This window comes from Tachyglossus aculeatus, chromosome 2 (genome assembly GCF_015852505.1).
Source record: "Tachyglossus aculeatus isolate mTacAcu1 chromosome 2, mTacAcu1.pri, whole genome shotgun sequence".
NCBI classification, from domain to species: domain Eukaryota; kingdom Metazoa; phylum Chordata; class Mammalia; order Monotremata; family Tachyglossidae; genus Tachyglossus; species Tachyglossus aculeatus.
In genome coordinates this window covers 32,199,749-32,226,226 of record NC_052067.1, presented here as the reverse complement: position 1 = coordinate 32,226,226, position 26,478 = coordinate 32,199,749, and the positions used below count along the sequence as shown (strand labels likewise).

Genomic DNA, 26,478 nt, shown 5'->3' with positions numbered 1-26,478 from the left:
TAGGTGCAAAGGAATAAGGTCAGAGGCAGAGGTGAAGGGAATGGATTTTTGAAAGCAAGTGGGAAATATCTTGAGACTGCTGGTAAAAATGAGATGGGTAGTCAGTATACATGTTTTGGATCAATCATTTACTGAGAGCTAACTCTGTGCAGAGCACTGTACTAAGCACTTAGGAGAGCACAATTTAACAGAGTTGGTGAACAAGTTCCCTGCCAACAAGCAGCTTACAGTCTAGTGGGTGTGTAAAGGTGTCTCTAGTTTTGGATGGTGAAGAGGAGAGCAGATGGGAAAAGGGAGAGAGGTGAGCATCCCTAGAGCTGGAATGTCTAGCCCTGATCCCATGGTAATGCCACCCTGTTCTGAGCTGTAGCTTGGATGGCAGCTTTACTATCCTGTCCAGAGTCTGACATTTTTCTAAAGCAATCTTCCAAATAAGTTTAAAGTCAGAGATGCACACTTCCTTTTAAAATCTTTAGAGAAAATCAGCTTGTGCTAGAACACCACTGAAGCCATGAAGACCACAAGAGAAATGCTGACCCAAGTCTGGATAAGCACAGCTAAGTAGTCACCAGCACCGCCCCGTTTCCTGGCTGTTTCCTTGAAGTCAGCTTTTGCTTAATACACTCATTAGCTATTTACACTACCGGCCACTCCAAGGCCATAATTAGCAAAAATCAAGATGTACAAAAAACTGTTTCCTTCAGCTGACACTTTGTTGGCAAAGCTGACCATCTGGGGGGATTTTAAAGGTAAAATACTGTGTATTAGTGTTATAGCAAGAACGTTTATAAACTCTGACAAACCCAAATTTGTCAAAACCTTCATCAAGTTTTGATGTAGATTGTGAGTACCTCAAGAGACCGGGTCCATGTCTAATTCCCACTGGCATTCTCTTTCCCAGAGATTAGCACAGTGCTCTGAACACAGTAAGCCCTTAACCATTATTACGACTATCAAGTCTTACACACACTGATTCATTTTGGTATTCTTAAAAAGGCTGACCTTATATCTAGAAATTTACTATTCATTCCAAGTTTTGCTATATTCAATTTTGTAAAGAAATTCTATAAAAAGTAATTAAGTTTGGCCCAATCACACATGAATTGAAGAAAACAGTCAATACACTTTACAAGTTTCTTGCAACCTGGCTAAGAATTTTCAATGAAAGGCAAAATGGGAACTCCATCGCCATCTAATTTATATTTTAGGAAGGGAAATAGAAACGACAAATTTACAAAATCTGTCACCAGAGGTTCAGAAACACAACATGGTAAAAACAAGAAAACCTTGAACAAGCACTTCCGAAACTGAATAAATTCTTACATCTACATAATTCTTATTCACAGACAAAAACTCAAATCATTATACTCTTGCCTCCTTTGATGCAGCCTAGGCAAGAATTAGCAGTTTACCATGACAGTAAAGTGAAAACCAAACCCACCTAAGAACTTTTTGCAGTGTTTCATAAATTGAGACAGGATTACTGAATAATGAATAATTTTGTTGCTTCTATAGTCTGTTGCTGGGCAAAAATGAAACACTGATGCATGTATTGTTAATAGCATTGTTATTTTCCACCTGCGATAATTCAATTCGCAAACAATATAAGAGTCAGGATGGGGTTCGTGCTAAATACGACAGCTTTATCTCTAACGTCATCTAAAACATACCCCACCTAAATTCCATTGGTGTTAACAGAAATGGGATTAATAGTGTGTGATGGAAACCTGAGAGTCATTCCAAGATTTGGTGAAGTCCACTAGGGAACCATCTACCATGTGCCCAACAATTCAAGGGTTGACATCCCACTCATTTCTAAGAAAGCCAGTTGACGAAAAAGATAAGAACACAGCACAGATTGGACCACATCCACTTCTACCATACGTTTTCTCAAAAACTGATGAGTCTAGAATATGCAAATAAAGCGGAACTGAAGTCAGAAGACCTCACTGTAATTCAAGGTACTAATCAAAATTTTCTCCTCAAAGAATTCTAATGACACAAGCCATCTAGTCTTATAAAGAGCAGAAAATGACTAAGAGTAGGGCACTTCTCTAGAATTCCTTGTCCCAATCCCAAGACACGACAATAGAAAGGGGTAACTTTTGGCCTAACCTTTTAACACATCTAAAGCTTTCCTAAGGTGAAAATAGTTCCAGTGCCTCAGCAACTTAACCCTGCAGGAAATATAGCAGTAAAATATTAGAAATATATCCTCCAATAAATCTTAATTTTATTCCTGATATTTTAAGTCACTGCTCACCAAACCCTATGTGCCATGAATCTTCCTAAAGACTTTTTTTCTCCTAGTAGCCCATATTTCAAAAGGTAAATATACAAGAGCATGCAGCTTTCCCTTGTCCTTTAGCAGATGCTGTAGCTCTGCAGTACTTCACCATAGGACTCCCCATCTAATTTATAATCCAGTCAACAACTGGACAATAGTGACAGTATTTATTAACCACTCTTCTAATGCTACCTTGTCACTGGACCACGATCTTGTTTGTCTGGCCGCCGGCCCCTCACCCATTTCCTACATCTGGCCTGAAACTCCCTCCCCTGTCAAATCTGGCAGACAATTACCCTCGCCCTCTTCAAAGCCTTATTGAAGGCATATCTCCTCCAGGAAGCCTTCCCTGACCAAGCCCTCCTTTCCTCTTCTCCCGCACCTATCATTTTATTTATATTAATGTCTGTCCCCCCTAGACTTAAGCAGGCTCTTAGTACAGTGCTCTGCACTCAGCATTCAATAAATACAATTGAATGAATGAATGAATGATTTTACTATGTGCTGTTATAGATACAAAATAATCTAGTCAGAGACAGGGGTTCACCGTCTGCAACAGAGGGAGAATAGGAACTTTTTTCCACATTTTACCGCTGAGGAAATTGATGAAGTGATGTCACACAACATCACTGTGAAGCAGCACAAGTGATGTCACACAGTGTAAAGCAGCAACGTGCAGCCAGCAGAGGCAGGACTAGAACCCAGAACTGCTGACTCCCAGTCGCATGCTCTTTCCACTAAACCATATTGCCTTCTTGTCTCAACCTGAAGTTCACCTACATAATCTGTGGTCAATGCGTATTGGTAGAAAGACATGGCCTTTGGCCCACAAACCCAGATTAGCGGAATTAATCTCCTAATAAAGTTAGTTTGATTTCAATTATCCTGGAGACAATGGAGAAGTTCATTTCTTAAAATTGGAGCCGTTTTCTCGAGAAAATCACATGGCTGTGCTCTTTTGGAGTCTTCTTGGCTTAGATATTGGAAAAAAAACCCTTTGTTTTCCTAGTTTAAAAAACACTACCTTTTTCTTCTCTCCTCTTTCTGTTCTTACGTTTCATTACATTCATATTAACAAAATACTATGTATAAATATTAGGGTATGCAAGCATATATGCGTCCATTTGTATTTTTATATCCGACCACTTCACCTGACCAATCCAATTTCTCTTGGTTTGGAAGGGTACAATAAGGGGTCTAGGAAAATATAATCTAGGTATAGTCCTAGATTATATAGTCTGAATTGAAGGGGTGTCACTCAAATTCTCTCCTTCTGAGCTCTCTCGTATAATGAAAAAGGCAACCAAATTGACTTAAAGGGAGTAATTTTCTTTCCAACCTGAAGAAAGTTTACACAAACTTGCCTTTGATAATCGACTGAACAAGCTGCACTGCAAGCATCAAGGGATGGTGCAGGGATATCTAGCAGGTGCTGCAGTTTATCACAAAACCGTCTAAAATAATTGGAAGTGACAACCAGCACTACCACAAATGATTTATTAGTCTTTCACTCAGCTTTCCAGCTTCCTCAGGGCCAGAATAAATAATTTACCAACCCTGTATCTTCCAATCATTAATTCTTCCTTGTGCATCCAAACTACATTTAACTCACTAGGTTCAGTGGAATTACAGCACAATAGGAAGACTCGTTTCCCAAATACAGAATCATCTGAGTATATCGCAAGTAAATTTGTCAATCAAAATTAATAAGCAAAAAACAGAAGAATTTAAGTATTAGGGATACGTGAGATTTCTGAGGATTTAAGGCAAGAAATCAAGTGAAGCAGATAAGAAAGCAGAGCAATCACTAGTGGAGTGTACCTCCACATGGTAGAGAGCAGGTTTGGGAGAATTCTCTGGGTTACTAAGAGATATAACCTAAAATCCCAGCATAAGAGAGTCTTCAAACAGCTAAGGGAAATGTCACCAGCTTCGTTAGTCTAATCATCACCTCTTGATGACCATTCTGTGAACTGATGGCAAGATTCATTCCCCCAAATTCCCTAAGGTGCGCTACAACATGCAAGATAGAGATCTGGCACAAGGATCAAGGTCAAGAAATACAGGGTGCTTTTAGGGTTTTTTGTTTCTGGGTTTGTTTTTTTTTTTAATAGAGATGCTTTTTCGGAAGATGATTAATTTCTTTTGAAAACAGTTTAAGAACTATTTTGAAAGGTTTGAAAACAATTAGATATCTCGCTAATGAATGCAAGAGGCAAATTTAGAAAGAGAACACAAAATGTTTAAAGAATCCAAGACTTTCAGAATGTAAAGATGATTCTATAGGGTACCAAATTTCTATTAATTTTGAAAAAAAAAATAACATGGAAAACAAAATCACACGCTAAATCCATTTTCGATGTAAGCTAGTCTTGTCTCATTAAATCAGCATCTATGATTAAAACAGAGATCATTTTTGGTACATAATGTATTGAATTGTTAGAGCAGCATCTGTTTTTTGCACAGCATAACACATTTTTAGCTTTAAGAAACTGTATTCATATAGAACACAACCCAGACTTTTGCAAATCTTTTACTATCAATCTTATAGCTTCCAAATGCACGTACTTTATGCTAAAGGGTTAATAATGCTAATATGCTAATTCTTTGCATTCTAAAAAGCAGTTCAAGCTGTTAAAAACATACAGAAATAATTTCTTGGTATTGACAGCTTTCTTTTCTGTAGTGAGACACTCACAAATTCAAATTTTACATGTCTGTACAAAAGAGTTGTAAAGACACAAAGATTAACAGGGCTTTTCCCAGATAACACCGAATTAGGTGAAATAAACTCTCCACACAAAAAATGTTGCCTTCTACTCTCTTCATTAATCTCAATTTACAGAAAATTACAACATGAACTCTAATTTAAAATAAATGGAACACACAAAGTCACATTTTTTCTTCTATCTGGTTTTAAAAATATCTTTAAAATTGCTTTGAAATATTAACATAAGCAAGAAAACATGTTAATGAAATAACATAGGTAAAAGGAAATTTACAGAAAGGAACTGGAGAAATGATTCATGATTTTCCACCTTCCTTGCCTTTCAAGTTTTTAGAAGTTATGCTTTCAAGCACGCATTCATCTTGAAGAAAAGAACTTCCCACTTGCCTTCGTTTTACATCGAGAATATTTACTAGTGCAAATGTCATATGCTACTTATCCAGTTAAGGGAGCAGCAACTGAACCATACTCCACCAGCTGTTAAGTGTCTCGTGGAAAATCACGAAAGGGGAAAGGAGCTAGATGATTTCTTCATTTGGGGGGGAAAAAAGTTGTTAAACCAAACTCATATCAAGTACTTTGCAAATTTGGAGTAAATTGCCGACACCGACAACAGCAAGGCAAAACAGGTGTACCCATTTCCCAGATGCTAGCACTATCATAACCAGTAAAGGACCTACCACAAGGCTGAGCATGTGAAACCCCGAAGGCACATCAACCCTACCAATTGCTTCTATCCTATTCACCACTAGATCCAGGAAACGTAAGAGCAATCCTCAGCATGACCCTGAAGCTGTTTTCTAAACTCCATGATAAGTCTATGTGAACGTCAGAAGAATTGGAACCATATCATCAAGGGGCAACTGATTTTCTGAACCACGGTTAGAGAACAGATTTTTACCAAAATCACCGGCTCAATTATATACAATTATTGTAGCTAGCTACCTTAATGTATTTATAGTGAATCAATGAGGTTTGACCCAAGGTTCATTAAACTAAAATGGCCCCTCCTGGTCACAGCACCTAGCATTAAGCTAATTATTTCTCTTTTCCTCCCAATGCCTCCCCGACATCTCTTCCCGAGCGTTCAGTTTTTCTCCCTTTCCTCCTTATTGCAGCTCTTAAAATGTGGTTCTTCTCCATCTCCCCTGGTCCCATGCCTCTCCCACAACTAGGGCCTACAGAGCTAACTCCATAACGGTGGTTCGTGTTGTAAAGGCAAAAATGGCGTGCCTATAAATCTGAAATGGGACAGCCATTTGGAAACACTGAAAATGCCTTCTGTCAACTCAAAATGTCCCAAGTCAATGACCACTTGCAAATATACCATCACTCGGAGGTAAGGACGCAAAAAAGTCAAAACCACCAGGAACGGCAAACATTTAGCAGAACACAGCGAGGACCAGGTTTTTGGCGTGAAAAATGTGGCCAGAACTGTGGGTCCTGTACTGACTTTTAAAGCCACATATGTACTCATAAGTAAATTTCAATGTCAGCAATTCTTTCTTGGAATATAATAATAATTGTGATATTTGCTAAGCGCTTATGTCAAGCACTGTATTGAGTGCTGGAGCAGATACGCCTCTTCATTTCTGACAATTACTCTTCCCACCTTCAAAGTCTTATTGAAGGTATGTGTCTTCCAAGAGGCCTTTCCTGATTAAATCATCATTTCCTCTTTTCCCACTCCTTTCTGTGTCACCCTTATTTGCTCTCTTTATTCACCCTTCCCTTTAGCCCCACAGCTCTTATGTTCAGATCCATAAAGTATTTATTTTTAGTAATGTCCTGCTTCCCTCTAGACTGTGAGCTCAATGTGGGCAGGGAATGTGTCTACCAACTCTGTTGCACTGTACTTTCCCACGCACTTAGTACAGTGCTCTGCACACAATAAGTGCCCAGTAAATATGATTCATCATCATCAACATCAACAATCGTATTTATTGAGCGCTTACTGTGTGCAGAGCACTGTACTAAGTGCTTGGGAAGTACAAGTTGGCAACATATAGAGACAGTCCCTACCCAACAGTGGGCTCACAGTCTAAAAGGGGGAGATTGACTGATATTCTACAAGGGGTCTAATATCTGCAGTTGGTCCTAATTATTGATGGCACTGCTTCTATCCCTGGGCCGTCTCTTCCCCAAAATTTACTTTGGATTTAGAGTTGGAAGATAGTAGTACCCTGCGGTCTCAAGAGGCCAGACAATTCAAAACACTACAGTAAACTTGGAAAATCAATGAACATTACATAAACATACATGCCCAAAGAGTAGTAGAAGTTAAGCTATGGGAAGTAGCATAGCCTAATGGAAAAAGCTGGGGCCTGGAAGCCAGAGCAAATAGATTCTAATCCTGGCTCTGCCACTTACATCCACCCGACCTCTCAAGCCCATAACTGTGGAATTATCCTCGACGACTCTCTCATTCAACCCACAAATTCAATCTGTCACCAAATTCTGTTGGTTCGACCTTCAAAACATTGCTAAAATCTGTCCTTTCATCTCCATCCAAACTGCTACCACGTTAATCCAAGCACTTATCCTACTCCACCTTGGTTACTGCATCAGCCCCCTCACTGATCTCCCCACTTCAGTCCATACTTCTTTCTGTTCCAGACACAGAGCTCCGTAGACAGGGAGTTCCAGGGATGCGTTCAACATATTTATGTTGCTTCTCCACGTGTGCTTAGAATAGTGCTTGGCACATCGCATAGCACTTCAATACCACAATTATTATTATTTAGTATTTTACAATAGTACTGAAACAAATCAGAAGACTAACATTTGAGAGATAAAAACGGTTGACAGAGGACAATAATCAGTAGCAACTGGTAGAAAAAACTCATTCCCTATTTTACAAAGAAACTGTGACCAGTTAGATCTTATTCTAGTTCTTTTTCAGAGGGTCTTTCCTGTCGATCATTGCCATATGTCACTTTCCCTCAAATTCCCCACAGTGATTTGTTTTTTAGGTAAAGTTTTTTTAACTTATTTTTTAAAAAAATTCTACCTTTCCCATAGTTTTCCTCCTACCTTTTCATATATTTTACTTGTTCTTTTGAGATTTCTAAAAATTTGCCATATTTCTTCTTCTGGTCAGTACCAACTATCTCATTAAGAAGCAATGTCTACAGTTCAAACCTTCATTTTTTTTCCACATTTTGCATTTTTAGTTTTTTTTTTTTAAATTCTACCTTTCCCATAGCTTTCCTCCTACCTTGCATATATTTTACTTATCATCATCATCAATCGTATTTATTGAGCGCTTACTGTGTGCAGAGCACTGTACTAAGTGCTTGGGAAGTACAAGTTGGCAACATGTAGAGACAGTCCCTACCCAACAGTGGGCTCACAGTCTAAAAGTCCTTTTGAGATTTCTAAAAATTTGCCATATTTCTTCTTCTGGTCAGTACCAACTATCTCATTAAGAAGCAATGACTACAATTCAAACCTCCATTTTTTTTTCCACATTTTGCATTTTTAGTTTTAACTTTTCAATCAATGGCCTCTTACTTAAATTCTTTCACAATACTTGAATCAACACTACCAAATCCCTTCTAGCCCACATGGATAAAATGATACATAGACCTCTTGATACATTGGTAGCATTTACTCATTCATTCAATCATATTTATTGAGCGCTTACTGTGTGCAGAGCACTGTACCAAGTGCTTGGAAAGTACAAGTCGGCAACATATAGGGACGGTCCCTACCCACCAATGGGCTCACAGTCTAGAAGGGGGACACAGACAACAAAACAAGTAGACAGGTGTCAATACCACCAGAACAAAGAGAATTATAGCTATATACACATCATTTATAAAATAGAGTAATAAATATGTACAAATAAACAGAAGTGCTGTGGGGAGGGGAAGGAGGTAGGGCACTGGTAGGGGGGCGATGGGGAAGGGAGGAGGAGAAGTGGAAAAGGGGGGCTCAGTCTGGGAAGGCCTTCTGGAGGAGATGAGCTCTCAGTAGGGCTTTGAAGGGAGGAAGAGAGCTAGTTTGGCAGATTCATTCATTCAATCATATTTATTGAGCACTTACTGTGTGCAGAATTCTTGAGAAGTACAAGTTGGCAACATATAGAGACGGTCCCTATGTGTGGAGGGAGTCATTTGTACGACAGGGACGGTGTTCATTCATTCAGTCATATTAATTGAGCCCTTATTGGGTACAGAGCACTGTACTAAGCGCTTGGGAAAGTACAATACAACAATAAACAGTGACATTCCAGCCCACAGACAGCTTACAGTCTAGCCTCCAGTGCTTAATACAGTGCGCAGCACATAGTAAATGCTTAACAAATACCAGGAAAACAAAAACAGATTACTAGAAAAGCTTGCTGCGAGTATGCATACACACGCCTACGCACTATTTAACACAATGCACAGGAGTAAAATGAGGCCACCAAGGACTTTATACGGATCAGAAATGTCCCATTTGGCAGAAGTCTTAGTCGATACCAGCCCAAAAGCCTGGGGCTATAGCATCCAAGTTCAGCCTAGGGTCAGGCCAAGCAGGAACCGTTCAAATGGAAAGTGCCCTGGGTCTCACTCAGAAGGGGCACTGAGAAGCAGGTATGGTGTCCCCCATATATGTGTGGCAGAGCTATAGTGCCCAGATCACTAATAGTTCAGCCCAGGACCACATACAGTCTGAGTGGCCTAGAAGCTGTCCTGCTACCCCTCCAGTCTACAATAAAAGGCGGGGAGAGCGGGGAGGGTCCTCTATTGGGAAGAAATGGAGAAGAAGGAGAAGAAGAAATGGAGGGAGGTGTGGAGAAGAGGAAGGGTGGCTTTCTTAGCTTCTGAGGGCCATCCAAAGTGGCAAAAATCACCGGCCTGACCTGACCCAATCAGTTAGGACTTTGACATCCATGTGTCAGACTCGATTCCTGCATGGATCTGCAGTCCAACTACCCTACAGACTGGCTTAGGTGAGGCAGGACTGTACTACGGATACCGGTACACTTCCTTTATTGAGAAATTGTAGTATGCACTATAACGGCTATCTTCTGTCACTAATAAAACTGTGTTATCTCAATTCATTCAATCATATTTGAGTGCTTACTGTGTGCACAGCACTGTACTAAGCACTAGGGTTGCCGCATTATCATCAGGTATGTGAATCCTCCATATGGGGCTCACATTCTAAGGAGGAGGGAGAACAGGGATTGACTCCTCATTTTAGAGATAAGGAAAAATGAGGCAGAGATTAGTTAAGTAGCTTTGGGCAACGCCAGAACACAATACTTTACCCTGCTTCTTCTCATTTGTTCTACTACATCACTTCAGTTGATATTACTTAGTATATCCTTGCTTTATACCTTTGATGTTACCTGCTACAAAGCTGTAACTTATAAAGTCTGATTCTAATACTGCGACACTGGACACCCAAAGACCAATTCTGGGAGTTTTTACTGAACTATAGGAGATAGTCTTCAAGGTGATTTGCACAAATTCTTGGAATTAAATGTGTAGAATAGCATGAATTAAAGCAAACCGGTTCACTTAATTTACTCATTTATTACCTACAAAGCTTGCAAAGAACATATTTTTTTTACCAGTTCTCCTCAAGAGGTACGGAGAAAAATCAGCATTCATTTACTTTCACATGGTACAAATGATTACTCTCCTCCAGTGACTTTTTGCAATACACAAGATAGCTCAAGGCAGATTCAAATCACAATTTTTGTGTCATTTTTTACATGTAAATGATTAAATTACTATTAAAGTAATTAGTAATATCAATCTGATTTTAAACCTAAGCAAAATATTTTGCAGTTATGAACAATCGATAATTACCCCATTTTTTGCACATTCTCTGGAATCCTAAAACATAGGGGGGGATAGAATGCAGGGAATTAAGTGTTGCAGGAGACCAAAAAAAAGGATGATGAAAGGAAAGGAAAGGGAAGAGAAATATAAGAGGGCACTAAGACTGTGCGATCTCCCAGGTCCTGCATACAATATTTTTTTATGGTATTTGTTAAGTGCTTACTATGTGTTAAGCACTGCTCCAAGCACTGGAGTAGGTACAGGTTAGATTGGACACAGTCCCTGTTCCACATAGGGTTCACAGCTTAAGAGGGAGAACAGGTATTCAGTCCCCATTTTACAGCTGAGTGAATTGAGGCACAGAGGAGCTTAGCGACTTGACCAAGGTCACAGAGCAAACCACTGGCAGAGCTGGGATTAGAACCCAGGTCCTCTGACTCTTAGGCCCGTGCTCTTTCCCCTAGGCCATGTTGCTTCTCTTAGGCCATGCTGCTTCTCTTGGCACTCAGTGAATTAACCCCACTTCCCCTCTTCTCCTCATCCTACCTCAGCCTTAGCAGGGCTCCATTCTGCAGCTTTCACACTCAGATCTTTCTCTTGTCCTATCCAGGCCCTGTCAGTGTATTTTGACCCTTCTCGCCTTGCTCCCCGTGTGCTTGCCACCATCACTGCGTACAAAAATCATTTTTTATTTCCTCTTCAAAAATGTGGGAGGAGGAGAGAAAGGTGCAGATAGAAGGGGGAACTTTGGTGGTGGTGGTGGCAATTTTGAGTAAATGAGGTATGTTGTGTTTTTTTCCATAAAACTATGGTTGATCTTACACTATCAACAATGCTACGTATGTTCAAAAGACAGCTCTATACACCCCTATTAATGCAATGTTCTAGACAGTCCATATAGTTTCCAACATTGAATGGCCTTTCTGTTACCAGCCTGCTTTCCTGGTCCCAACTCGGGGCTAAGCTTACTATTACCATAAACCTGTTTTATTTAAATGGCACCCTTTTCAATTGTTATAATATTAACAATAATTATTATGGTATTTGTCACGTGCTTACTATGTGCCCAGCACTGTGATAGACATAAGTTAATCAAATTGGCCACAGAGTCATCATCATCATCATCATCAATCGTATTTATTGAGCGCTTGCTATGTGCAGAGCACTGTACTAAGCGCTTGGGAAGTACAAATTGGCAACATATAGAGACAGTCCCTACCCAACAGTGGGCTCACAGTCTAAAAGGGGGAGACAGAGAGTAAAAACCAAACATACTAACAAAATAAAATAAATAGGATAGATATGTACAAGTAAAATAAACAGAGTAATAAATATGTACAAACATATATACATATATACAGGTGCTGTGGGGAAGGGAAGGAGGTAAGATGGGGGGGATGGAGAGGGGGATGAGGGGGAGAGGAAGGAAGGGGCTCAGTCTGGGAAGGCCTCCTGGAGGAGGTGAGCTCTCAGTAGGGCTAACCCACATGGGGTTCACAGTCTATGTACGAGTGAATGGGAGTGGATTTAATCACCATTTCACAGATGAGGTAACTGAGGCACAGAGAAGGGAACTGACTCGTCCTAGGGCACAGAGCAGATAGATTCATTCATTCAATCGTATTTATTGAGTGCTTACTGTGTGCAGAGCGCTGTACTAAGTGTTTGGAAAGTACAATTAGGCAACAGATCCCAGCGTGTGGCCGTTGGCAGGATGAGCAAGGTGCACCCTCCTGAGCTCAAGAAGTTTATGGACAAGCAGCTATCACTGAAGCTGAACGGCAGACGGCACGTGCAGGGGATCCTCCACATCTTTGACCCCTTCATGAACCTGGCGATCGACGAGTGCTTGGAGGTGGACCACAGCGGTCAGCAGAACAACACTGGCATGGTGGTCATAAGAGCCAACTTGTACTTCCCAAGCGCTTAGTACAGTGCTCTGCACACAGTAAGTGCTCAATAAATACGATTGATTGATTGATTGATAAGAGGCAGCAGCATCATTATGTTGGAAGCCTTGGAATGAGTTTGAGAGAACCTGTCCATCCGCCCATCTGTCCACCCGCCCACCCGTCCTTCCTTCCTGTCAAATGTTTTCACAATATACTTTTGTAATGGTAAAACAAAGATTTCTCAATCAGTGGCATTTATTGAGCGCTGACTGCGTGCAGGGCACAGTACTAGTATTAGAGAAACAGCATGGCTTAGTGGCAAGAGCCTGGGCTTGGGAGCCAGAGGTCATGGGTTCTAATCCTGCTTCTGCTACTTGTCTGCTGTGTGACTTTGGGCAAATCACTTCACTGGGCTTCAGTGACCTCCTCTGTAAAATGGGGATGAAGACTGTGAGCCCGTGGGACAACCTGATTTCCTCCCCCTCTCTATCCCCCCTCACCTTTCCTCTTTCCCCTCCCCACAGCACCTGTATATATGCTAGTACATATTTATTACTCTATTTATTTTACTTGTACATGTTTACCATTCTATTCATTTTATTTTGTTGTCTTTCTCCCCCTTCTAGACTGTGGGCCCGCTGTTGGGTAGGGCCCGTCTCTACATGTTGCCAACTTGTACTTCCCAAGCGCTTAGTACAGTGCTCTGCACACAGTAAGCGCTCAATAAAAACGACTGAATGAATGAATGAATGAACAGATAGAGACAATCCCTACCCAACAACGGGTTCACGTCTAGATGGCAGAGCAAGTACATGTACAAGCCTAAGTAAGTTCAGGGATATTGTGTTGAGGGTCATCAGGATTCAAGAGGATGAGGGAGCCATGAAACAGGTATTGAGAGAGTGAAGCTATCAGCTTCACTACTGTAGATTTTGGGGAAGAACAGGCAGCTGCTACTAGCCAAGCATAAGCCTTCCCTTGGAGCTGGAAGGGAATTGGAAGTGATTTTATATCACTTGTTGCCCCGTGCCACATATAGCAGCCCCAGCCAAAGCAGATACTCTCTGCTTCTCACCGTGTTCCTGGGCCCTCAAGTCAGGCATTTGCATCCCCTCCAACTCTTGGGAACTTCTGTGGGTTTACACCATCCTCTACCCCTACCACCACCGCAGCAATGATGGCTTGTCGCCAGCAAGCAGCATCTCCAATTTTGCTTGGTTGGAGGCAGCAGTTGTGCAATCGGGACTTGTTGTGTAGTGCCAGGACCGGTTGTGTAGTGACTAGTGGACTTACTGAACACCTGAGTGTTAGACATGGTACTAAATGCTTGAGAGAGGCAATCGTAGCCAAACAAATTCACTGCCTACGAAGTTAGAACCTGAGACAAACGGGAGTTATTTACAGACGGCAAAAGCCAGAGGAAGAACCGAGGAAGAGGAAGCATAGGCAGAAAGTTTACATTAATACTTCCTCTTTTCTTCATTCCTTCGTCTTCTGCCTCTCTCCGCCTCCCAAACCTTCAGTCATGCCCTCTTAAATCCTACTTCCAAATTCATCCCTGTGCTCAAAAGTAAATGTTACCACCTTAAGTATAGTTATAATTACTTTGTTAGTCTTACAAAATGTAAGATATTCTATATCTCCTTTTTTGTTTTCTATCAGTAGTATTTATTAAGTACTCACTGTGTGCTAATAACTAAGCACTTGAGAGAGTATTCTAGAGGTAAGAAAAACATTCCCTATCACCCAGGCAATTACAGCTTGCCAGGGTGACAAGCACAGGAAAAAGAGAGTGGAAAGACGGACAGGAGAAAAAGTGCTTAAATAGTAGATCTAGACAGGGAACTTGTCTACCAATTCTATTATATTGTACTCTCCCAAGCACTTAGTACAGTGCTCTGCACAGAGTAAGCGCTCAAAAAATATGATTAATAGAGCACGTTATTTGATGTATACAAAACTGTACAAAGTATGCACAACAGTGCTTTTGAGTACATAGGCACTGAAGTTGAAGTCTGACATTGCGAGGAAGGAACAAAGGAAGAAAAAAAACTGTAAAAAATAATGCTTTCTTACGGGGAAGATCTGGAGACACAAGTTTACTCTGTGGAAGGAGACAATGGTAAACCATTTCCATATATTTATCAAGAAAACTATATGGATACGAATGATTGCAGATGGATGTAGGGAGTTCTGGAAGAGATATGTCCATGGCGTCGCTATGGGTCGGAGATGACTTGACAGCATAAGACAAGACGAAAACTTCTATCAGTTACAAAATCCCACTTGACCTTGTTATAACACTGAAGTATTAAACAATCATATTTATTGAGCACTTACTGTGTACACAGCACTGTACTACACACTTGGGAGAGTATAGAGTACAGAGTTTGTAGACGCATTCCCTGCTCACAATGAGCTTTACAGTCTAGATGAACAAGTACTACTACTGTGAGCTTCATTTCAAATTTCTAAAAGGTTTTATCTTATTTCATTCATTCATTCAATCGTATTTATTGAGTGCTTACTGTGTGCAGAGCACCGTACTAAGCGCTTACAATGTAACCTTATTTCATTTTAGGTTCAACCCACCTTATTTTATCTTTAGTCCCATTTTTAAAATGAATGGCTGGTTTAAGCTGCCTGCTGCAAATTGGAAATAAGTCCCTTGATAAAAACAATTATATAGCCACTCTCAAATAAAAGTTTACATATCATTAATTTCCATCATAAGAAAAATGCCCAAAAGATACTTTTGGTTTTAGCAGAATTGATAAATAATCTCTCATACGAAGCAATATCCCTCTGCTTATGTAGAATTACCATCTTATCTAAATCAAGAAATCACATTAAACTTATATTGATGTTTTATATTTGAATTACGCTATGCAATATTGTACTTCATCTCATAAATCTACAGGATTGTCATCAAATCTGATCAGCTCTGATTGGCATAAATTTGAAACAATGAAGCAATCACACCTGCTAACTCAGTCAACATTCCTTTAAGGAAGGAGTCAAAGCCAAGCCATGTTTGAAATATTCAAACAATAAGGTAACTATAACATAGAAGAAAGGAGCTCAAGGATTTGTTTTGCAACTCGCTAGCTTTAAGAATCTGCTGACCATTTGCACAGTTACATTACCCAGTCAATCACCGCTATTTATTGGGTGCTTACTGAGGGCCAAGCACTCTTCTAGGCACTTTGGAGAAAACAATACAGTAGAGTTGCCGATGACCTCCCAATGGTCTGGAACTCCCTCTTCATATCTGCCAGAATCCACCATTCTCCTGACTTTCAAAATCCTTCTAAAATCCCCTCTCTCCCAAAGTACTTCCTTGATTAAGCTCTCATTACCTTAGCCACCTTTCCCTCTGCATTGCCTAAGCGCTTGGATCTGTAGCCTTTAAAAGAAGCATGGTATTAACCCCACTCTAGCACTTATCACAGCACTTATCAATCAATCAATCAATCGTATTTATTGAGCGCTTACTGTGTGAAGAGCACTGTACTAAGCGCTTGGGAAGTACAAGTTGGCCCTGAACATCATATCCTTACAGTCTGCCATTTCCCCATCCCCTATTTCACAGTCTAGCTGGGTCACTTTGTTTATCCTCCCAAATATATTTTCAGATACAACACCTGTCTACATGTTTTGTTTTGTTGTCTGTCTCCCCCTTTTAGACTGTGAGCCCATTGTTGGGAAGGGACCGTCTCTATATGTTGCCGATCTGTACTTCCCAAGCGCTTACTACAGTGCTCTGCACACAGTAAGCGCTCAATACATACAATTGAATAAATCCTATCCAAAAGCATCTTAAAGTAAAATAAAGTAAAATCCAATATTGGTTGGTTTTCACTAGCAGAACCAAATCCAGCAAATTTTCCCACCTATGGCTGCAAGACACTGAATTCCCAAGTATTGCAACCTTAATAAACATTATTTCCAAAGACAAACTCTCCACTCATTCAGTGGATAACTGACTGGTGTTGAAAATTATAAATCCGTATTCCTACAAGGATACCACAATTATCTTACTTCCTTCTCTTGCCCTACCTTGCCTTCGTGCTTCCTCCAGATCAAATCAATCACAAGTGAGCCCTCTAGACTGTGAGCCCGTTGTTGGATAGGGACCACCTTTATATGTTGCCAACTTGTGCTTCCCAAGTGCTTCGTACAGTGCTCTGCACACAGTAAGTGCTCAATAAATACGATTGAATGAATGAATGAAGTGAGCACTTTCTGTGTACAGAGAACTGTACTAAGCACTTATAAGTCATTCATGTCATTCGGTAGAGTAGCAGACATATTTTTTTGTTGGGCTCCTCTCTCTCTTTCTCCTGTATTACAGTTAATGGATGCCTGTGGCAGAGAAAGGAATTTATTGTGACTGAGGATGTGTGAAGTAAATTTAATCCTACTTCCAGGGTTCCAAGAGTGAACTCTGACCAGGAGGCTGAGAAACAGGAAGGGACCCCAATTGGGACTATCAATGTCATAAGAGAATGGCTTGTTCCCCAAACGTCCAGTCAGTGCATAAAGTTGGAAATAACTGATAGACGGGCTGGTCATGAACCTATCTCATGATTCAGGATCTGCAGCTGGAAAAGTAAAAATGACACAAAAAACTGAGTTCCTCCTCAAACCTCTAAAATAGTAGTAGTAATGGTATTTGAGCACCAACTGGTGCTTGGGAAAGCACAACAGAAGCACAAGACACAGTCAGGGAGCATTTCTTTCAACTCTACTGTACTCCCCCAAGCGCTTAGGTACGGTGTTCAACACACAGTAAACACTCAAAAACCACTGATTGATTTCCTACCTGAAAGGAGTTTACAACTTAACAGGCAGACGGGTATAAACATACTTACCAATTCAGGCTTACTCTGAGTCCCAGACGTCCCACACTGCACTAAAATCTAAAGCTACAGCACGCATTAACTGCTGAGGTAGCCCAGGATCTATAAGCTTCGCCCCTGGTACTACTTCCAGTCACTGCAGACAAGTTAATAATTCCCTCCATGCCCCCTTTTCCCCCCTTGTTTATAACGCTTCCTGCTCTCCCCTGATCTGTCAATTTGTTCCCCACAATACATGGTCCCCACTTTCCCTATCTTCCACCACCACGCTTCAATATTTTCACCTGGAAGCAAACTGCTGTGGCTGGAACCTAATTTAGCTGCAAGAGTCCCTCACCACTGCTACCATCCTGAACCTCATGGGACCCTAACCACGGCCACCATTACACACCGCAGGGCTCTCTCATCACATATGTTTGTACATATTTATTACTCTATTTATTTATTTTACTTGTACCTATCTATTCTATTTATTTTATTTTGTTAGTATGTTTGGTTTTGTTCTCTGTCTCCCCCTTCTAGACTGTGAGCCCACTGTTGGGTAGGGACTGTCTCTATATGTTGCCAGCTTGTACTTCCCAAGCACTTAGTACAGTGCTCTGCACACAGTAAGCGCTCAATAAATACAATTGATTGATCTGCTTCAGGCCACGGGGATGGAGGTGGGGGGGAGGGGGACCCGGCGGGGGGAGGGAGAGGACCACCATAGCCACAGGGGGTTCTCACCACTACCACTGAAGGCTACAGGGACTAGCATTGGAAACCCAAGGGCTGCAGCTGCTTAATGCCATAAGAAAGAGAAGGGGCCTATACTCAGGAGAGGAACGGTTTCTTATCTTCCATATATTCCCCAAATCCCTAATTCAATGTTCAGTTGAAACAGTTGATATTGTTGATGATGATGATGAAGACAAAGCAGCCAGCTAAAAATCATTAAGGTACAGTCTGGCTAAAATGTTTTCAGTTGGTAGATATGATCCCTGCCATAGAAAAGCTCACAATCTCACCAACAGCACCATACCTTATATAATAATAATAATGATGGCATCTGTTAAGCACTTACTATGTGCAAAGCACTATAGGAAGGAAAATATCATATTTATTTCTATTCAATATTTCTACGTTTCTACGTAACTGCTTATGTCTGAGGTTTGGCTCAAGCTAAAAGGCATGTTTTGAGTACGTCTAATTCTTGTTCACACAACACGAAAAAGTAACAAAACTTTTCTATGAAGAAACGGTTACATAAATAACATATAAATATACTTTGGAGTTATTAGATGACCCCATAATATGTACATTTTGGGGCTAGTCTGGGAAGGCCTTTTGTAGATGTGTCTTCATTAAGTCTTTGAATGGGGGGAGAGCAATTGTCTGTCGGATTTGAGGAGGGAGGGCAGTGGCACGATGGGTGCCAGGGGTCGGCGGAGAAACAGGTAAGATCAGGGCATATTGAGAAGGTTAACACTAGAGGAGCAGCTAGGTTGTACAAGGAGAGAAATGAGGTGAAGTAGAAGGGTGCAAGGTGAGTGCTCTAAAGCCAATTGTGAGTTTTTGTTTGATATGGAGCTGGTTGGGCAACCACTGGAGATTTACTTCCACTGTCTCCTCAGTGCTAGGTTCATTCATTCATTCAATGGTATGTATTGAGAGCTTACTGTGTGCAGAGCACTGTACTAAGTGCTTGGGAAGTACAAGTCAGCAACAGATACAGACGGTCCCTACCCAACAACACGCTCACAGTCTAGAAGGGAGATACAGACAACGAAACATGTAGACAGGCGTCAAAATCATCAGAACAAATGGAATTATACCAGTGAGAAGCTGCGTGGCTCAGTGGAAAGAGCACGGGCTTTGGAGTCAAAGGTCATGGGTTCAAATCCCGGCTCTGCCAACTGTCAGCTGTGTGACTTTGGGCAAGTCACTTAACTTCTCTGTGCCTCAGTTACCTCATCTGTAAACTGGGGATGAAGATTGTGAGCCCCATGTGGGACAACCTGATCATCTTGTAACCTCTCTGGCACTTAGAACAGTGCTTTGCACATAGTAGGTGCTTAAGAAATGCCATTATTATTATTATTATTATTATTAAATAGAATAGTATATATGTACAAGTAAAATAGAGTAATAAATCTGTACAAATATATACAAGTGCCGTGGGGAGGGGAAGGAGGTAGGGCAGGCGGGGTGGGGAGGAGGAGAGGAAAAAGGGGGCTCAGTCTGGGTCTAGATCAAAATTAAGTAACGTTGCCTTGATCAATCAAGCAATCAATACTATTAAGTGCTTACTATATGCAAAGTACTGTAATAATCACTTGGAAGAGTACAATTAGGAGAAATGATCCCTGCCCTTAAGAAGCTTTCAAAGGAACACTGATACTCCTTTAAGCACTTTGATATTCACCCCAGTCCCACAGCACTTTATGTACACATCCTTGTACTCGATTTCCCCTAGCTGTAACTTATTTTAATGTCTTTATCCCCTGTAGACTTACAACTCCATTATTATTATTATTATTATTATTATTATTATTATTATCGTATTTGCTAAGCGCTCATTTATGTGTCAAACACTGTTCTAAGTGCTGGGGTAGATAAAGGTTAATCAGATCGGACAGTCCCTTTCTCACATGGGGATCATGGTCTAGGAAGGGAAACCAGGTATTTAATCACCATTTTACAGCTGGGAAGGAATCACACCCAGTAGATCTGTTTCACTGTACTTTCCCAAATGCTTAGTACAGTGATCTGCACACAGTAAAACACAATAAAAACAACTGATTGATTTCTATCTACATTATTAAATTCCCTAACTTTTGAAACATTAATTTTAACTTGAAGAAAAAAAATCTAAATTTTTCTTGGATTAACCCCCGAACACCCAAAAATCTAAATCCTACTTAATGTGAATGAGCTCTACCACCCTTAGGCTGCTGCATACTTAATTACTGTAAAAAAATGAAAACAGCTCACAACAGGCAAGTGGCAGAGTTGGGATTAGAACTTAGTCCCTCTGACTCTCAGGACCATGTTCTTTCCATTGGGTCATGCAAACAAAAAATTTAACCCCCCGCTTTTTTTTTTCCCGCAAGAGGAATAATTTACCCTGGTCTCTGCTACGTGAAATTTTCAGGGCTGATACCCAAAATATTTTCACATGCTCTCAACTTAGTGAATGAGATGTGAAAGATACTTTAGTGTGACCTTTGGCTATCCTTTCACATGTCATATTTAAAATGTAGTTCTCATAAGGTGCAGAAATATATTTATAACTACAACAATAAGCATTTCAGGAAATACTTTATATACTGTGAAATTCATGGCAGAACATATTGATAACAGTTTTGTTCCTATATGTTTTAGATCTTTCTGAACAATGAGAAATTTGATGGCATTCTTAGTAATAGGAACTGTCCACCAGAATTTCCTTGACATTTTAATACAAGTTCAAATGTTCCCCCACAGCTACTTAGCATAACTTAACAGAACAACCACATTTAATAAAAAATACTATTTCAAAAGGTATTACAACCTAATTGTAGAATATTCAGTGAATGAGTAAACTGTCAGTCACCGTATGATATTGAAACAAATGAAACCTACCTCAAGAAACCTATACCCTTTAAAAGACCTCTATCATTCTAACACTCTGCCTTGAGCCAATTTACTATTCCCACAGGTGAGCAGAGTTTTCTGAATGGAAGTAAGCATTCCAGAACTTATTTTCCCAACCCCATAACATAGGTAAGACTAAACAATCCAGCTCTTCTAGGACAAGCTTTCCAGATGGTTTTATGATTGCGATGCAGAGAGCATCCATTCTCAAGAAGAATTTCTAACAATTAGGCCTCCCCTAGTCTCTGGTAATAATAATAATTAATAATTACGGTATTTGTTAAGCATTTACAATGTGCCAGCCACTGTACTAAGTGCTGGGATGGATGCAAGCAAATCGGACTGGACACAGTCGCTGCCCCATGTGGGGCTCACAGTCCCAATTTTACAGATGAGTTAACTGAGGCACAGAGAAGTAAAGTGACTTGCCCACGGTCACACAGCAGACAAGTGGTGGAGCCGGAATTACAACTCCCATGACCTTCTTTCTGACCCCCAGATGCTATTCAACCTAACCAGATGCTCTTCAGTGTTTGTAGGAAAGGGATAGATATCAGATTATAGATATCAGGTAGATGTTCAGATTAAGTGGTTTGTTGGGTCTTTTTTCTTTTTTGGGTGGGGGGGGTGTAATTTATTTATATTTTTTAGAATGAGAGAGGTGGGACGTTTGGGACCCTGGATGGGGAAGGGGATCCTGATCAGGCTTGGATTTTCTTTTTCCCCTTCCTGACCTTTCCCTGTTTTGTTCTGCAACCTTCTCCTTGGCTATCTCCAACCTCACTTTCCCACCATGACTCCTCTGCCTCTACTCTGCAGGGGCAACTATGACTAGTGCCTCTTATTTTTTTACCTCTTTCCATACTGTCATCATTTTCTCTATTTTATTTTCACAATAAGAACTAAGAGAAGCAGCGTGGCTCAGTGGAAAGAGCACGGGCTTTGGAGTCAGAAGTCACGGGTTCAAATCCCGGCTCCGCCACTTGTCAGCTGGGTGACTTTGGGCAAGTCACTTAACTTCTCTGGGCCTCGGTTACCTCATCTGTAAAATGGGGATTAAGATTGTGAGCCCCCCATGGGCAACCTGAATACCTTGTAACCTCCCCAGCGCTTAGAACAGTGCTTTGCACATAGTAAGTGCTTAATAAATGCCATCATTACTATTACTATTATTAACTACATAGACAATACTGTAAGAGAAAAATCCCAATAAGAATTATTGTGAAATCAGGAGGTTTACCAGCTGGTATTAGTTTCAAAAGTGATCTATTAGTCAAATTTTAATGTGAGGATATAATGCAAACTTCTTACCCAGTGTTATTCTTTTCACTTCTAGTTTACGAAAATAGTGGTAACTCCCAAACTGTCAGACAAAATCTCAAAAATACACATATATAATGGTGAAATCTACTCTGCCCTCTACCTCTCCTGTCTCCAAAATGTTACTGAAACAATAAGGACCATTTAAATTTTAAAGGAGTTACTGCTGTCATTGTGACAGTCAGTAATATCAAATACAATGTGTTAAAAAGGCTTTGCACATTAATTATTCCTACTTAATTATAACCAAAGATACATACCCCAACAGGGAACAACAAAACAGAAAGCTGGTTTTAATAGGCTCTAATTCCTTGATGCCCACACCACAATACATCTTTATCCCAACCATTTTTGGTTTTCCAGGGCTAGACTTCCAGTCCAGTGGCACTTTAGAATGATTTTCTCCACTAAGCATCTAATCTTTGAAACATACTATAAAAATGCCAAAGAGCATCAAAATGTTTCCAGCTCCAAGGGTATATTATAAATAGTTCAGTGATAAATAATGGCGCTATAAATCAGAACAAAATAATATTAAATAAAATTACCCTACTAAAATTATATTAGTTTAGGGCTTCTGCAGATTTGGCTAATAATTGCATGTAGGAATACTAAACTCTGCCCCATCAATGGTATTTACTGAGTGTTTACCATGTGGAAAGCACACTTGGGAGAGTACAACAGAGTCGGGAGGTATGATCCCTATCCTAAAGTTGGGAATCTACTGGGGAAACAGACATTAAAAGAAATTACAGACAAAGGGCAAGCAGTAGACGGATAAGCACTTACAGGGTGAAGAAAGAAGTGCATAGGTGATGCAGTAGAAAAGGTGAATAGGGTGAGGAAATGAGAGAAGGCTTCTTAGGGGAGATATGATTTTCGAGGGGCTTTGAGGACTGGGAGAATGGCGGTGTTAAAAGCTGTCTCCCAAGAAAATTTTTTCAGAGATAACATTGAGTCTCCACAGCCTACCTGTCCATTACTGTGGCTTGATTTTCTCTACAAATAAAATTATCCGTTTTCTTCTGCTAAAAACTGCAGCATAGGTTTTGGGGGTTTTTTTAAGGCTAACATTTCAAAAATTGCGCTGCATAAACACCTGTGAGGAAAGGTGCCCTTTCCAAATGTATTAGGTAAGGCAACTTAGAAGACTTATGTTCTACAAAAACAAAATTGTTGGCAGAGCAGAGCACATTCTAAAATAACAGTCTAAATCTAGTATTATCTAAAATTGTTCAACTACAGTACATTTCGGAGACAGAAAAGCCATTGATACGTACTGTAACACTTTTAATCCATGTATATAAATCAAAGAAAACCACTTCCTTTAAGGCAAACATATGAAGATACTAAAACAAGATACCAATTAAATATTCATACATTCAATATTTCAAAATAAGGAATTTGGATCTACACATGCATAATTTACAATTCTGTAGTGAAACCTGTCTACAGGGGCCATTTTCACTGTATTTCAACAGCATTCCAACTTGAGATGCACTGTGCAACTTCTCTGTTCAGTGTTAAAACTTTAAAGTACACAGTAATTCATTTCAAACATCAAATATGGCATAAAGGCCAAAAAAAGTGCACACGGCACTTTTAAACCGACTCTTATTGCTTCATCCTAGTCAGTAAATCCCTTCCACGAGAGGGCCTGAATCATCACAAAACCTATGGAAATGAGTCTGATAAAAGATGAAATTATCTCACTGGTTAAAAGAAAATTACTTCGGTAAAAATTGATTTTGTTCCTGAAGTTGGGCATACCACACCGTACATTCTTCCACTGTATCCTAACCACTGCATCTTGTAAAACAACCTTCCTCCCCTCTCGACTAAGACAGTAAGGAAATCGAATATAGTTTACAGGGGCTATGGTGGGAGGATTTCCCTTTAAGACATTCTCATTTCAGATTTAGGCTCAGTTATTTAATGCTGACTGCAAAAAATTATACACAAATAGTTTACCATGGTGTTACATTTAAAATTAATCTATATGGAGTTGGCGCTCTCAGAAAATTAACCCTACTTTAGTTTAGATTTGCATGTCATGGGCCCAAGTTGACTCCTTTCCTTCACGTTTGCATATGTAGTTATTGCAGGACTGCAATAAGGGATTCACCACTGGAATACATGTTTAATGCACAAATACACATGTTATTCCAGCAGAAATATAGCTGTAGATCTTAAAAGCCAGGTAACATTATTTTTATTCTGTCATTCATTTGCGTGCATGACTGCATAATAAATTCAAATACATATAGCAGTCGTAAGACACTTACAGGTCAATATTTAAAGTTAAACAAAGCCTAACTGAAATTTTATCTCAATAGGAAATTACTTAATATTAAAAAAAAAATCTATGGGCTTTGGTATGAATATACTTTTTGCCTTGGAGCTAATACTTTAATTTTCAAGAACTAGAAAAAAAATCAAAACTAGTCAGTAACAATGCAGCATCTAAAAGCAATAAACTCAAAATTAAGTTATAAATAATTTAAAGCATGTCATGAAGATGTATTAATAATTCATCAGATAAATAATTTACTAAATAATCAAATAAATAAATAATGAAATACATAAATAAATCAGCAAATAAATAATTCTGCATCATAACCTAAACAATAAGTCACCACAACAAATGACAATCCTGCAAACTAAAATGATTTTCTAAAACCTGATAGTTTTAAATAAACAAATGTATACAAAGTATATTAATTCTTGGAAGGTACAGAAGTATTTTTTACTGCTATTGATAAAATCTTGATTAAACTTCATTATATTTTCAGGTTTTTTAAGAACAAACAGCATAATTTCTTGTAAATTATTCAAATGATTACTATAATAGATTCTTCTCTATATATGACTTGGAATTTCTTTATGTAACTCATTTTATCACAAATAAATGGATGTTTTCCCTAACATTCTTCATTTTTTTTTTAATTCAGTACTTACAGTAAAACAGTGCCGAAAAGACTTTTCGGTTGTTTTCCGTCTTCTCCAAACCTTTAGAAGTTTTGCTGCAGGGGGAGAGCAAGTAGAATAATCTTAATTATTACAGACGGTATCTCATTCATTAGTGGATGACAACATTTTATTTCAAAGCACAAGAAAATCTGTTTTATAATTCTACAAAGTAACTTAATGCAAAACAACTCAAACTGGTTGCATAGTACCTGAAGTTTTTAGAAGTCTTTGATTAAATGAGTTCAAGCAGATTGAGGCCTATTTCTTGCATTTAAACCAACACACAATCTGTGCAAACTGGCAGTATTTCAGATGTGAAGCCCAAACCTGAGGACAAAATGTTTGGCTGACATCTTATACTAGCCTTGATTTTTGACAGCTATGAGTTCTTGAAAGAATAGAGTTGGATCATTTAATTTCCACATTCTGAATGCACTCACAATTTAATTACAACTCCACACACCAAATTCAACAGTGACACCAGAAAAGGTCGAGAAAACAGTGACCTCATAAACCAGGCTTCATTCTGTATTTATTTTAATATATTACATTAACGCTCCTTATTGTATGCTTGAAATCCAAAGAAAAAACTTGTGGCATGCTTCTTAAATTCATTCCAGAAATATTTATAATATGGATTTTATTTGCTTTAGCATGTGAAAAAAAACAACTGTGCATTTCAGACTGAACTTTTAGCTTAATATATGTAGAAGATGAACTACATGCCAAACTGCATTACATCACAGCAAATCTTACATCATTATGCTTATGTTTCATTCAGCATCTTAGAGAACAAAGGGTAATTTTCTCTGAAAAGTAACTGAACCTACTGGTCCCATCCAAAACACTGTTGAGGGAGTAAATCTATTTGAGTTGAAGCGACTTGCAGGCCACTACAAAAATCTGGCGCATATGGAAATAATTTAGAAGAAATCTGAAAGGGTCAATTCACTACCTAGAAACTAACAAATTATATTTGAATAAATGGTAAGATAAGACCTACTATACCTGGATATTTTAATAC

General features: G+C 39.5%; 2 protein-coding genes across 6 annotated transcripts in view; one reads left to right on the top strand and one right to left on the bottom strand.

Annotated features, from left to right (window-relative positions):
• TBC1D5 (TBC1 domain family member 5) overlaps window positions 1–26,478 on the bottom strand; it is a 498,550-nt gene that overhangs the window by 418,096 nt on the left and 53,976 nt on the right. For all 5 annotated transcript variants that reach the window (XM_038759929.1, XM_038759928.1, XM_038759927.1 and 2 more), the window contains one exon: window positions 25,443–25,507. The gene's annotated coding sequence lies outside the window, so the exon portion shown is untranslated. The remainder of the gene's footprint in view (window positions 1–25,442; window positions 25,508–26,478) is intronic.
• On the top strand, window positions 12,510–12,821 carry LOC119939854 (small nuclear ribonucleoprotein G-like). The gene is made up of 2 exons (XM_038759934.1): window positions 12,510–12,706; window positions 12,794–12,821. The coding sequence occupies exons 1-2, from the start codon at window positions 12,510–12,512 to the stop codon at window positions 12,819–12,821; spliced, it is 225 nt and encodes a 74-aa protein (XP_038615862.1).